General features: G+C 41.8%; 1 protein-coding gene and 1 long non-coding RNA gene across 2 annotated transcripts in view; one reads left to right on the top strand and one right to left on the bottom strand.

Annotated features, from left to right (window-relative positions):
• Positions 1–15,024, bottom strand: part of pax5 (paired box 5) — a 50,024-nt gene that overhangs the window by 16,083 nt on the left and 18,917 nt on the right. Inside the window, exons 5-6 of the mRNA XM_020624182.1 lie at positions 13,739–13,864; positions 6,710–6,810 (exon numbers count right to left, since the gene is read on the bottom strand). Coding sequence (XP_020479838.1) covers positions 6,710–6,810; positions 13,739–13,864 — 227 coding nt within the window. The remainder of the gene's footprint in view (positions 1–6,709; positions 6,811–13,738; positions 13,865–15,024) is intronic.
• Positions 1–15,024, top strand: part of LOC109974145 (uncharacterized) — a 23,245-nt gene that overhangs the window by 5,451 nt on the left and 2,770 nt on the right. Inside the window, exon 2 of the long non-coding RNA XR_002276931.1 lies at positions 13,769–13,917. This is a non-coding gene — a long non-coding RNA (uncharacterized LOC109974145). The remainder of the gene's footprint in view (positions 1–13,768; positions 13,918–15,024) is intronic.

The following is a 15,024-nucleotide window of genomic DNA, read 5'->3' as shown; positions in this document are numbered from 1 at the left end:
GACAGACAGATGAATGGATGGAAACTGTCCCTTCACCTGTGTCTGACCCCAACACACAGCCACAGCCCATCTGTTTTCATCTCTCTGCCACATTTGTGTTGGTGTGTGAGCACGTGATGATTTAGAGTGATGGTACTGACCCTGATGACTAGCTACTATATATAGATAAACCACTACAGATTCCTAGGATACACCAGTGATGGGCAAATAATCGGTCTGGTGTGTGTATACATGTGTGCATTTGTAATGCTTTTGTGTTTTTGTATTCAGCTGTTGCATAATTGTGCATAGTAGCCAATAGGGGCTCTGAAGAAAACTGCATTACATTTTATTTTTTCAATTTCAGCACAAATGGATTTATGATGAGGCATTATGGTGTACAGCACAATGCGAAATACACCTCCTTGCTTCCAGTGGGTCTTCACCTTTAGGAATAGAAAAAGTCTTGGACTAACAATTTAGTAGCTACCTCTTCTCAGGCAGCATTAAGAGATTTATACTGACCTGGTTCTACAATTACAGAAATAGGAGGGCAACTAAGTCACAGCCAAACAGTTAATATAAAATAAAAGTGGGCAGTTACAGTAATAATCACTTTGCAAATACTTTGATAATTTGGTTAAGTTCAAGTCAAAGATTCATAGTCGGTGCCTTTGAAGTTTGTTCTCTGTTTTCTTCCAAGTAAGGCATCACCAATCAAACACACATACACAGTACTGTAGGCTATGTACTGTACATCAGTAAGAAAACGCTCGTACATTCAGTCTGTTGCTGGTTCAAGACGTTACATTTTGGTTCAGATAATTATGTAAGAATTGTTGTAGTTTAATTCTGAAGCTGCTTATTTGTTACAGAGTGGTCACATCATGAATGTGGAAGTGACCAGCGCTGAGCTAACTGAACTGCACTCATTCACCAGTGAGGGAAGGTCCACTGCATAAAGCTGCTGGATTGCTCAGTGGTGAAGCTCATGTACTAAGCATCTGTAATTTTCAGTGTTGGAAAAGAGACATGTTTATCTGGAGGTAACCAAATATATACAGCTATTGTATGAACCACGTATGAAGTCATCACTTAGAGGCGACTGGATCTTGGTTAGTTGAAACCCAAATTGCTGCCGGGTATGTAAAAAGAAGAAATAGTTTTGGACCAAAACATAAATGAATACATTGTCCTTACTTAGTTACTTGGAACATACTTGAGTTTAGTCCAAGCCTGTTCTGTGTTTACTATGGTTCTTTGTGCCATTAAGTAGATTATATATCTTACTTTTCTGCATTAAAAGGCGCTTGGTCTTTTTTTTTTTTTCTTCACATGTGTGTGTATATGTGTGTGTGCGCACTAATGACAGCAATCAGAACTTCCTTCAGGTGATGAGGTGAGAGTTTTGCACTGACCCTTTTAATGCCTCTGCATCTCTTTGTGTGTACGTGTGTGTGGAGGTCTAAGTGTAGGCGTATGTTTGTGCTCACTGACCTCTTAAACACCCCTGTGCTCGTCAACACACAACACAACCACTGAACTGTGACCTGCCAAATAAGAGCTTACCCTGTACACTACACACACATTTATCTTTCTCTCTTTAGACTTCAGACACATTTTTAAGCCCTCTTTTCTCTCTTAACTCATCCCCCCCCACACACACACACCACACCTGTAGTTTTTTTTTTTACCCAATCATACATGCTGTCCCTGCACCCAGTCCTCTTGGCTGCTCTGTCTTATTATAATGGTGGATAATGTGTCCATGTATCCATGTAGATGTGGGCCAGGCAGCAGCAGAGAAGAAGGGGTCTGCCGTTGTAATTGGCCATGATGAAGTTTGGCCAGTGGGGTGACAGGCCCGCTAAGGAAGATGGATCATTCTCATTCGCCCCTGTAAATGTTGTCAATTCCGCCGCTCATACTGCGCCATCAGCCCTCATCAAAGAGGAGGGACGCAGCTGCAGGGCAATGGAGGGGTTGGGGTTTGGGGGAGGTGGCAAGAATTTTGAGCCAAGCTCAAAGCCGTTATAATTTTCATCCTAGGACTGGTTTTATGCCTCTTTAAGTGTTGATATTTTTCAGACAATTAAGAAACAGATTGAGAATATGTTTTCAGTCTAGCCAAGTAAAGCCAGTTTAGGCATTGTGAGAGTCCACTAGTGGACCAATTAGCAGGCAGCTACAAGTTGGATCAACCAATCAGGATGCACAGCTCTGCACAACGTGCAATCGAGATTTTGAAGGTGTGTGATCGTTTGCAATCTATAGTGCACTACGTTTACACAGAAACCCCTTTGCTGTGTAGGTACAAATTAAGCTTTAAGGCCATTTTGTGCTTTTGCATTGAATGTTTGTACCCTACACTGTAGCCTAATGTGCACCTCTCCAGGAATGTAACTACATGTCGCGGTGATGCACACTGCAACGACTGTGATTGGTTTCCTTGTTCATGTCTCTCTTTGGTCAGACAAGCACAGAAAATCCCCCACTTATTCTGCCTCAGTCGGTTCAGTGGTCATAGAGACCATCTCATCCAATGTCACTTTCCCTAACAATTGCTCCCTGTTGCTGCATGTAAAGCCTAAGCATGTCTCTTTAAATAATAACAAAAAGGTGCTCAAGCTAACATGATGCAGCAGGTGCTCAAAAGGCCTACACACCTGTGAGGTCCTCCACAGGAGTTTTACTATTGTTTCTTTTTCACACTTTCACGGTCTCTCATACAGCAGGTTGGTGTATTGACTTACATATTGGAAGGTAATGCTTTGGTCCAAATCTCACATCAGTAACAGATGAGCCCTAATCGGCCCTCTGACCCACACACGAGGACAGAGACTGGCCCTGTTGGCTTGCACCATTTGCATAATAGTTTTTTTTTTTTTTATCCATTTCCCAAATAGCTCCAGATTTCTCCATCTCCCACTCTCACTCCATCTCTCCACATTGTTGTGTTTACTCTTGATGGAAAAGGGCTTGACTATAAACAAACACAAATCCCTCAGAGGCTCACAAACTCAGACTGAGATTGTGGGGAAGGAAATCATCTGCACTCAAACTGAATATGGCAGCAGATGAGCCAGACCTCCACTTTGGGTAGAGACGGTAAAAGTTCATACAATAAATGCTGAACGGGAAATTGGGCTAATAATAGTAATGTATTAATTATTTATTGATTTAAAATTTTGAAATGAAACACTATTGTATTACAGATTAGTGACTACAGTACATAATGAATAAGGCATGTGATATTCTATATTTATCTTACTGTCAATAAATTCCAAAATAAAAGAAAAACCTACGATGAATTGAGCCTACTTAGACATACTGTCTGTGTGGCCAGCCTGTGTGTGTGTTCAGCCAGAACAGGAAGTAATATTTGTGTAATCTAGTTAATGCTACAGACAGAAGTGAAGGAATTTGTTTGTAGGGCAGTTATAAGGATTGCCAGTGTGTATTGTGAGACTGTCAGCCTCTTTTGACCAGTTAAGGACGAGATCACCTTTGACCTCTGCTTCTTATTAAGCTTTACAGATGGGGTGAATGACAAGCAAAGTCTCCTTTTCTTTCTGTATCCCACTGTAGCCAGGCTGGCTGGTACCGGGGTGGGCATTTGGACCTAGGGCGCCATGGATGAGCTGGGGCGCTGTCAGCCTTGCTGATTTATCACCTAGGTAATAGGAAGTGATTGAAGGGAAATTCAAATGAACTCTCTCTGACAGGCACACATGCAGACACACGTATGAGCATACACACACACACACACACACAAATTAATAGTGGGGCTTAATAGACTACAGGGAGAAAGGGAACAAGAGCATGAGAGGGAGATGAGATAAAAGCACAGCTTGTTATGGAAGAAAGATAAAGAGAAGGTCTGAGACAAACAGGATGGGAGAGTAACTACTGCTGACAGATAAAATAAGATTTTCTTGTGAAGAACGTGAGCAAGTTGTTTTGTGTTGGATAAAAAAAGAAAAATTAATGAACGAGGCTCATGTTTCAGTGCAAGAAAGCTAAAAGATAATGAAGAGCTTGAAATGACAGTAGATTAGTGTACCATTAAAATATACTGCTGGCACCTGAAATTGAGACACTCAGTTTCCTTTTTACGCGTTTGCGCTTTACCTTTGTTTTTCTTTCACAACAAAGAGACACTTGCTCACACTCCATCAAAGGCAGACCCACACACTGCTACAGCAGAGACATCGACAGCAGAGCCTAGTCTATCAGACGTGAGTCACGATACACCATGACCCTCCTTGACCATAACCCCACCAGTACTGCCTCACACACACACACACCTCAGCCAATCCACATAACAAAGAGGCTGAGCTGTAGCTGGCAGTGTGTCAGTGTTAAGGGTATGACTGTCAATCATTCCCTCTGGGAAATGCAAGCTGGGGGGGGGGGTTAGGGAATTGGTCGACTAGACAGATGAGAGAAGGAAGCAGATGCAGAGGGATAGCTAGTGATGTAGATTTGTGAGTGTGTATGTGTGCATGTTTCTGTGTGCTTGCATGGTTTTGTAATGCAGTTTCTAAAGCCAGTTTGACCCCAGTGCGACCTGGACTTTAAGGCCCCTATCCCCCAGCCATGACCCCAGTGACTTGACCAGGCTTAGAGAGGACACTGACCTATGAATCATGGTTATTATAGGCTTGAGTCTTAGTCTATAGAGGTACTACAACCAATCCCTGTCGACCTCTCGCCCTGTGCCACTCTACTCTCCATGTTGGTCAGAAGGAAGTGAATGTGCTAAAAAGCCAAATTGTGCCCTGTGGGTCTAAGGCTGCAGCCTCTCTCTGGTTCCATTTACTACTACATCATTAAGTGTTTGTCCTCTTGCCCTTCACATTGACTGAAACACAAACGCAGAATATCTTTAAAATCTGTGAAAACTAAAGTGTCATTTTGAGATGCCGGCAAACAGTTTTCTTAATACTGACTGGAGGACTGCAGATTAGAAAACATTTGAGAAAAGGTAGAGAGAATACAAATGCTAGCTTGTTGTCATTTTGTTATTTGGTGTACTACTTACACCTGTCTATTCCACTCAGATTTACATTAATGTACTGCTGGGAAAGGACAGGAGGTCAATTTAGACGCAACATTAAGACACACAGGCACAAATACTCGTGTTTTATCATCGTTGTCTCTCACATGCAAACAGCACACACATACAGTATGCAGTGCATTCTCAAGATGCATCAGCATGTGGATAGCTCCGCTAGTGTCCCTGAGCAGCAGGAAGTGAGGTCATAATGAGAGCCAGGTCAATATGCTCATTAACCCCTACAGTGTGTGTAGATTATAGGAACATCAATAGGCCAAGCCTGACTGGGTCCCTTTTGCAGCCATTAGACCACAGAAACACACAGCAGTCTGTCAGGCTGACACAGAAAACTCGACTTGATGCTGACATTTCAGATCATTAACTGAACAACAGACCTGAAAATGGTAAATGTCCATTATGATAAATGCAATTGCTTTAGAAATATATTTAGGTTTTGATTTTAGTGTGCAATATGAGTAGTTTCAGTAAAAGCTAAAATGGCACGGCATGGCAAGGCACAGCAGGCAGGACAGACTTTCAGCTAAAAGCAGAGACAAGCATTTCATATAACGATTAGATAAATCACCATACACTGATGTTAACTTCCAAATATGCTAGACAGTTCACCAGTTTCTGATGCGTCTCTGGGGCCTAATGTCAATAGTTTTGATGAAGCATTCTTCTATTTCCCATCACTAAAATGATCTTTTATTTGTCCTTGTAAGCTCAAAACCTGTTCCTCTTTCCTTTATGTTTTGTTTAGGCATACAAATTGGTGTTTGTCCTGGACAAAAATGTGCTGACTCTTTAAAGGATAAGACTGGTATTATTCTATACTTTTGTTACTGTCAACAAATGCCATGAAAAGACAAAAACCAACATGATGTCAGATCTTTGTTTTGGCTTCTATATAGTATGTCTGTGGCACATTAGGACCATTTGTTCTCATTGAAGGTACTTGTATATTTTAAAATGAATAACAAATAGAGACTTCACCACTAAAACAGTGCTTATTGCACATAGGAATAGGATACATAGGCAGTACTTGTTCATATGAACAGGTTATTGTTGGTTTTGGTCTTTTTATTGACTTTTTTTTTTGAAAATAAGAAAAATATAAAATATCACCACACTTATCCTTGAGTTCACTAACTCAGGCAACAGTGACTGCTAATGTGCAGCAAGTACATTTTAAGTACATTGTAGCATCACTATAAGTATTAGCAAAACTGGCTACACATGTATATTTATGAATTTGGTTGAGCTTAACACAAGGGAGTGCAGTAAGGGCAGCAGGACTAAATGTGTGCATAGTTAAGTGTCCCCAATAGTGCTATGGTAGTGACATGAACTGCAGTGTTGTGTCTGGGAGCTAGTGGTGTGGCCAAGCATTAGGTTAGGGTGACAACCACTGGACACCTCCACCTCTACTTCTGTCAGTGTTTCATGGACAGTTCTCTTCTGCATCAGGCAATACTTTTACTGCATCAGCCCTACTTTTTAATGGCGCACCCTACAGCCTATTATCCCTTAACCTGTTCCCAAACTCAGTCTCAGCCCAAAGCCTGCATGGTGCCACGCCCTTACCTTGCCAGAGTCAGGGTTCACATAGAGGTCAGAGCTGGATTGGATTGGACAGGATGGCTGTCTGTCAAACAGGCGGTCCAATACCTCGATCTGCTGTGGTGAGAACAGCTCTCCTCTCATCTGCTTCCTGAGGAAGTCCCGCCCACTGTGGCCATGCCCATTGGCCAGCGGTGACTCCTGCAAACCTACATAGGAAAAAAGCATGAGGTTAGGGGGCTTGTTAATGACGGAAGTGTAATGGAGGAATGTAAGAGTGAAAGAAGAAAGATGGGAGATTTAAAGAAGTGAGTCTCGTGTGTTTGATGAAGAAACCAGAGACAAACGGTAATAAAGGAATGAAGGGAGGAGCGAAGGTGTGGATTGATACAGTAAATTGCTGAGGCAGATGTGGAGAAGAAAAGAGCAAAATATGGACTCAAATGAACTTCAGTGAGCTGATTTAGGACCGAGTGACTTCATAGATTGTGGAGACTCAGAGAAAATGCTATACAAATGCAATCCATTACCAAGCATACGCTGTCTCTCCTACTTGATCTCTCAAAAGTACATTCTCGCCTCGCATATACACACACGAATCCCTCTCTCTTGTCGTATCACTCATACACACACAGACTCACAAATATATATTGCTGTGGTATCAGTATTAGACTTTGAGCTCTCGTATCCTGCAAGTATTGCGCGGCCGAGGGACTAAACGAGACAATTATAAGAACTCTGAAGAGTCGCGCTCCACAAATGATTAGAAAAGAGAGAAGGAGAGTAAAAGATAAAGAGAAGAAGGGGATGAAGGTGAAAATCCCCTACTATAGAGCCAATTCATCGCTCCAAACTGCTCCTGAGAGCCTATTTTAGCCCTGGGGGTCACTGTGTTTGGTGTGTGTGAAAGCATGTGTATGTGGCTGAGTGTGTGTCCAGCAGCAGGGGTAACGATATGATGGACAGGTGGAGAGGAGGAGGGGGCTTCAAATATGTTTTTTCCATTTGGACTGAAAATACACATCCATTTGCACCGGACTGTGGACCAAAAGAAAAAACAAAGAGCGTTGAAGCAAGAAAAACAAAGGAAGAAAGGGGGTAAAAGGGGGAAAACAAAATAAAAAAACTAGAACTAAGGCTACAGGGAATTTGTGAAAGTGTTATTTACTTTCTAGTGTGCCACATTGATAATTTGGGTCTAATTTTTATAGTTTTGTCCCACAATCCTATCAGTTATGACATCAGTGTACTCACCAAAGCATTTACTGAGATTTAGAAACATGGAGACATTGTTACAATGAAAAAACAACAAGCAGTGCAGCCAGGATCCCTAGGAATTGTTTAGTTTTGGTCATGGTCAGGTTACAAGGTAAGAAGAAACAAATATTAATGGACAAACAGACTTAATTTTCCCCAGACTTCATTCCCAAGTCTTGAACTCTAATCCATACTCTTTGAATTATGTCTATATCGGGTAATTCCTCACTTCATGTCAAACTGTGCTAACAATCATATATCATCTTTTTATTCCATGCATTCTTCTGCCCTACCCTAGCACCTCTATTACCCACAATGCAGTTCAACTGCTGAGAGATTCAGGTGTGTTATGCTAGTAGAGGCTAGGGTAGCCTCTATCCTCAAGCAGAGATGAAGAGCAGGCAACTGAAGTTTGGTAAAGTCACTTGATTCTAAGTCCATCTTCAACTTGTGACCTGCAGACTCAAGAGGCAGTTTATCAGACTTTACACAGCTTCCTCTGGAGCTGCAAAAGACTTAATATAACTTTTTCACATTTGCAATAGTACTCCTCAAGGTACCTATAAAACCTTTAATGTGTAAAATCATTGGAGCTCCCTTTTAACAAAGTTAAAAAGATAAATATTTTAATTTCATAGCCCTACAGTAGTCATAGTTTATTTAGTACAACCACTGTCTGTTCCACTCTTTAACCACACTGTAGCTGCCATGCACAGATAAAGTGAAAAACACAGTTTGGGGGGGTTTGATAATTGTCCAGTAACATTCTTCGCTGGCAATAAAGTTGAGCAGACAGAAGATTAGACAAGCTGTAAACACGCCTGTTGGCTAAGTTATCTAATCACTTTACGCTGAGGTAAAACCAAAAGTGAACATACCTGAGAAATCAGTAATAGTCCATCCATTTTATTAGACAAGAGTGTTATATATGTGCATGACTATGGTGTATATATGGTGGGGCAAACCTGAGCAAGAAATGGCCAAGAGTATTAATTTGTGTCACTAAACTTATCTGCATTTCCCAGGCTTGAGTGATTACCTCTCAAAGGTGATGCCCATGAAACATAACATTTGATAACTCTGTATAATGATACATCTAAGTCTGGTACACTGGCACAAAGAGTGGTTTTGGGTTGTTTCAGATATTTCTAGTAAATCTCAAATCTTGCTGCTAGAAAAAAACCCTCACTCTCTCACAGTGCTGCATAACTCACAAAACCTCACTATATCTTTTCAGTACACAAAACCCTTTTACAGCCAGACTTTCACAAACACACTCCTTGATCATAATCTTTCTTTCTCCCTTATAGTCTCTCACACACTCATACACAGATGCTGTGTGGGTGTATGGTCCAGGTCTCTGGTGACAGACCAATCGGGGGGAGATAAAGCCGGTATGATGCTTTAGCCTGGTAACCCACAGCGACCCATTTAATCCCACCGGCCAGTCCCCATGATGGAATTCAATTGATCAATCATGTAGCTCTGATGGCACCATTTCAGCCAGCTTATTGCTTTTTGCTTTTTCTCTGTCACACACACACAAATACACCCTGAAAGACTGACCCAAGCCAACAGAAGCACCCACAAAAGACCAGACAAAGATGGAGACCAAAGGGGAAAACTAAATCTACTGTAATCAAGCTGTAAGAACAAAGCTTTTACTTCTGATAATCAATATTGTCCATTCATGTGTATGAGTATGTGTGTTTGCTTAGATGTGTGTCTTGGTGTGGATGTGGGTGGGTGGATAGCTTGATATCCGGCTCCTCTCATTGTACCCATGGATGGGTAAAGAAACTCATTGCCGTGACGGGTTAAATCCTATTCACTGTCGGATACACGCACACACACAGACACACACACATATGCACACTCTCACAGCTGCCTCTATCTCTGTGAGTCAGTCTCAGAAGGGAAGCGCTTCTCTTCCCTCTTTTTCAGAGCAGAACAAAACAAACAATGAGCCCTTATTGTTCTCTCCTTTCTGCCTTTTTCCTCTCTCTTCCGCCTCCTCTGTTGCTCTCTTTTGCTTTCTCTCAGTCTCTATCTCTCTCCCTCCCTCCTGGTTCTTGCTCTCTCCATCATCGTTTCTCCAACTCAGCCTGCTGATGCCATTTTTCCACAACCCAGCAGTTGAATTATTAAATCCTTTGAGAGTTAGATGAGTTGTCACCTGTTTGTTACGTGTGTGTGTGTGTGTGTGTGTCCACAGGGAGCAGGATACCACCAGTGTGCATGTTTTTGCACTTAGATTATCATATTGATAAGACAAGGGTCATAAGTCTGACCTCACAGCCCCAACCTGTGCATTTGTGTTTATGTGTGTGCATGTGCGTGCCCAATCTTAACTCCAGAGATCAAAGTTTTCAGGGGCGGGAGACACTGAGAGAAACTAAGGGTACAGGGCGGAGCACGACCCCCTCCTCTTCTCCGGCCTCCATCGCTTGCTTACTCCCAGCGTCTTTTATCTGATAAGCTGCTGCATGTCACAGTGAATGCACAGGGGGGTGAGAGGTCAACTTGGCATTGTGGGTAAATGCCACTGAGACTACTTCTTCATGCAAAAGAAGGTTCTGAACAACCACTGCCTCTGTTTTTCCTTCAAATGTATTGAGATTGCTTTTCACAGAAAAATGTTTTCTTCAGTAACTGGCCCACCTGTCCTGCTCACCGTATCCATGTTGCATGTGTACACGCTTGCTCAGGCGCACACATACCAGTCTCCCTGTGTCCCCTTTTGGCCCCACAAGTCAAGTTCTTCCATTCAAAACCATTCATTTACATTCCGCCCGCAGTCACCCCCCAACTTCCCCTTGCTTTGGCTGGGGGCACAGGTCACCATGGGGCTTTACCCCCACACACTCCTGCTATGGATACACACACATGCTACTGATCTTGCCCTCCTGTGTTCCCACTACTTGCACAGCTGTCATTTCTATGCTCATAAGTTACAGCAGCAATACGAGACTTCCTGTATACCAGCAGTATTATGATGATATGATGAATTACGACACATTCTCTTCAGTGAACCACCATGTATGATACAATGGTAACGGAACAGGCAAAACTAATTCAGCCATCATTAACCTGTTATAGAAAGGGTTTATAATGGGTGGGCAAGTCCAGTCCCCAAGAGATACTGGCCTGCTTTTTTCCAACTATCCCTGCCCTACCCACTGTTGATTACCTGGATCAGGTGTGTTCAGTCAATCAGAAGCTGGAAGATATCAATTCATTTTGTCTTTCCTCACTCCACCTTCACCTAAGATGGCTCTTGTGGATCAGACTTGCTCAACCCTGGTTTATAAAAAATGCAATGCGCTTGTTTCCCCAAACCAAAGTCAGGAAAAAAGGTGGAACTCAAGTTCAAAAAGAATCATCTCATGTCTTGATTATTTTTGGTGAATTTCATATTCAGCCACTGAATTGACAAAAGGCTTCCTGCTCAACACATCAGTCTATTAGCTGCAAATAAATCAAGGTACCACTGGAGCACCACCTTTATCCTGAAGTTGTTATGGGGGAAAATAAAGCATTGTTCACTCCTTTTATCAAGCTTTTAAGTGCCTCATACATGGAAAGCTGAGGTATGCACCTTGTTAAATGCGCTAAGGTACATGAAATACACTGAGGTTCACTCTGTCTCATTACTGCATATGTAATGTATGCACAGAGAAACAGATATAACGACAGCGTCACCAAGAGAACTCTGTGTGACTGTTGAATTGTGTGTGACTTGAGCGCGTTTGTCTTTTTCCTTCTGCGTGATTACAAATGTCTGCATAGATGTGAAACATGTGCATTATTGTGTGCTAGTGTTTGTCTGTCCATGTCAGTGCATGCTATCAGTGCATGCTGTTCCCCCCCCCCATCACCTCTTGCTGTGTGCGTGTGTCATTATCCAGCGGGGGCTGCTCTAATGGAAGCTGTGATTAGCAATGCTGTTAATTAGACCACAGAGCCAACTGCGCAGACCTCTGCCACGGAAACACCGCAGATAAAGCACACGAGCAAAACGTGACGCGGAGCGACAGGGTGCTTAAATGACACTTTCTGGATGCTTCAGTGAAACGTGAAGTGAGACATTGTTTTCCATATGAATTATGAAGCACAAGGTCCAGTCATAGTAAACAACAGAGACCACACATGTAGCACATGTGTAAAGTGAAACAATAATGCTGCTAATTACATTACTGAACTTAAACTATGGATCTGACCACAGTCTTTGCCACAGATATTAGAGCATCCATAATAGTGTGGGATAAATTAGTGTAATTCCCCAGTACATGAGTCATTCTTTCCAGTATGACATCATATGAAAATGAAACCCCTGATAAACCTATTTCACACACATTTTGACCTATTATAGCAGACAAAGATGGCTCCTCGGTGAACCAGCAGGCACAGTAGCCCTAGAACAAGAACACCTAAATGAAATAGTGCGATCATTAATGTTATGAGTTAGAGCTGTGATTCTCATTCTAAATTACAAAAGGTCAAAATGTCAGCTGTGAAAGGGACGATTGTAGGTCAGTGCTAAACATCTGTAAAGTGCTCTGCTCTAATTCAAGAGTAGCTGATATACTTGTGTAAAAACTTTATGCACATTTAACATTTCAAGTAAAAAAATCAAATGAAAGAGCAAATTCCTGCTCCTTACCATCCATACATGGAAATATCAGGAGCAGGATGCATCAAAATAAGCTTTGTCAGGTGAGATTAAACGTTTGCAGAAGAAGATGTTGTTCAAAGACCTGCCAATACAACCTGGAACAAATGAAACTGTGGAAATATGACATTTGTCCTCATGTATTAATTTGAGGTTTCCTCATTGCTTCACAAAGCTCAGTTTTTATCTTCCACCACCTTTCTTGTTTCAACAGACATTTAAGTTATATCCTAAAAACCCTGTGCTGATGGATAAGTGGTCTGTATCTAAGTATATCAGAATGCTCAAGATTCACCTGGGATTCATCCTGGAACCTCCCGGAATGTTTTGGAAAAGCATTAGCAGAGAGTAAAGGACCCCATACTGTATGTGTGCCTGTTCAAGAGAGAGGGCAGGCAGTGAGACTGAAAAAGAAATAGCCCCCAGTGGCGTTCTGTCACCCCCCCTCGCTCCAACATCTGGTCCTGTCTCATTTACCGTAGGAGACTCTGTGATGGCTTTTTAATGCCACTGACATTGAAGCATACACACCCACAATCATGCAAGCATTTATGCACAACCACATGCACATTCATGTATATATACAATTCATGTGAGAATCCCTGTATGTGCACAGGCATACACACGCTCACACCTCTATTAACATGCACACAACATTGATCTGATGTGACAGCATATATGATCAATAGTGCATGCATAAACTGCTTTGGTAGCTCCCCAATGAAGCATCGTTAGTCAACAAACAGGGATTTCTGAATTAAAACATTTGGTTTAAAACTCCCACATTGCACACACACACACACACACACACACACACACACACAATCCAGTTGTGTTCCAGTTATTGCAGGAGGCTTTACACTGACATCTATTCATATCTGGGAGACTTACTGTATCTTTCTTCTAAAGTCCTCATTCTTAAATATAATCATTTACATTATGGGAGCTTGCTTTTTGTCCTCAGGCTGAATTCTTTCTATCTGGGCTTTCCATACCATCATGAAGAGGAGAGGGTCCTAAGCTGTATATATAACATGTTAATGTATGTTGGTATTTATACGTAAATGTGCATTTGAATGTGTGTATACTGTATGTGAGTAGTAGGTGTAGGAACGCTGGCATATTTGGAAACATGCCATTTGCAGCAAACAATACGCTGATTTGTGAAGACATAGATGGTCACTAGGTCGCAAACGTTTTGTGCTCACCTTCATCCCTCTTCCTCTTGCCCACATCAGCAGCTGAACTGATACCCAGAATGCCACTGATAGAGTACGAGGAGCCGGCTGAGTCGCTGGTCACCGCTGAGACCTGTGTGGCAGCCGCAGATGTTGCTGCAGATAGATCACATGACAACACAAGCAGTTTGAAGGATGCATTAAGAGAGGTAATGGAGATAAAGAATCACATACATGCTATAAGTATCTGAGTACTGAGTTTTTTTGTCTCAAGGGCTTTTTGAGAAAAAAATTCAGTCTGTGACACAACATTTCAAAGATACAAAGAGGTCTATCTGGCACTCTAACCGCCCAGAGATGAAAAGATGATTACAGTTGCGCTCATTTGAAATTATCTTTGCTCCCACTATGTTTCATTTATCATGTCTTTTGTTTTGATGAAAAATAAATTCCTTACAAATCTGATTGACAGCAAAAGTGATTATAATTATCCAAACTATGAAAAGGTGACCTTTATAGGAGCAAAGCAGATGTACTGAATTCTAGCATTGTGTTTATTTTCTAATTAACTGCTTCAATCTATAATATTAAAAGACAGATGTAAAGGTGACTCTATGATACAAATATTTAGATTCAGCTGCCGCATACAGTATATGAAAACATGCAATGACCTAAAATGCTAGAATTCACTGTTCATCAGCTCAGAAGGTATTGTGTAGAATGTTTGCGCATGTGTAACGCTGAGTCATTTGGTTCTATTCAGGCTGATCACTAAATGAAAAAGGCAGTTATAAATTGTCCAAAGCTATTTATGAGAAACTGTGGGCCATTTTCCACGGCTTTTGAAGAGCAAGTATTTGTGACACCATTGGAGCCAACGATCAGAAACAAAATACCTCTGAGTAGAAGCTACACAATTTAAATCCTGTCCTATTTATTGTCTACATAAACTCATTTTAATCCTATAAAACTTTACTGGACTCTACAGATTAAATCGAACCTAGAAAAAAGCCACAAAAGACAGGAGTTTGTCTGTGTTTTGCTCCTTATTGTCCTTCCCTCTAATCTTCCCCCTGGAGGAGACAAGTTCCTCGCTGGGTGGCACAACGACATACTTGTCACCGCTTCAGTGACACACACACACATTCTGCAACCTCATGACACACACACAAACATACACACAGAAACATAGAATTGCTCACTCCTCCTTGGTCCCTTATCTGTGCCCCTGTAAGGGGACGTGGGGCTGAGTGACAGTATGGCATCCCAGGAGGGACAGAAAGGTGTGGAGACAGACATCCTAATCCTCTCTCCCA

This window comes from Monopterus albus, unplaced genomic scaffold (genome assembly GCF_001952655.1).
Source record: "Monopterus albus unplaced genomic scaffold, M_albus_1.0 scaffold322.1, whole genome shotgun sequence".
NCBI classification, from domain to species: domain Eukaryota; kingdom Metazoa; phylum Chordata; class Actinopteri; order Synbranchiformes; family Synbranchidae; genus Monopterus; species Monopterus albus.
Note: the sequence above shows the minus strand (reverse complement) of the source record. Positions and strands in the feature narration are given on the sequence as shown.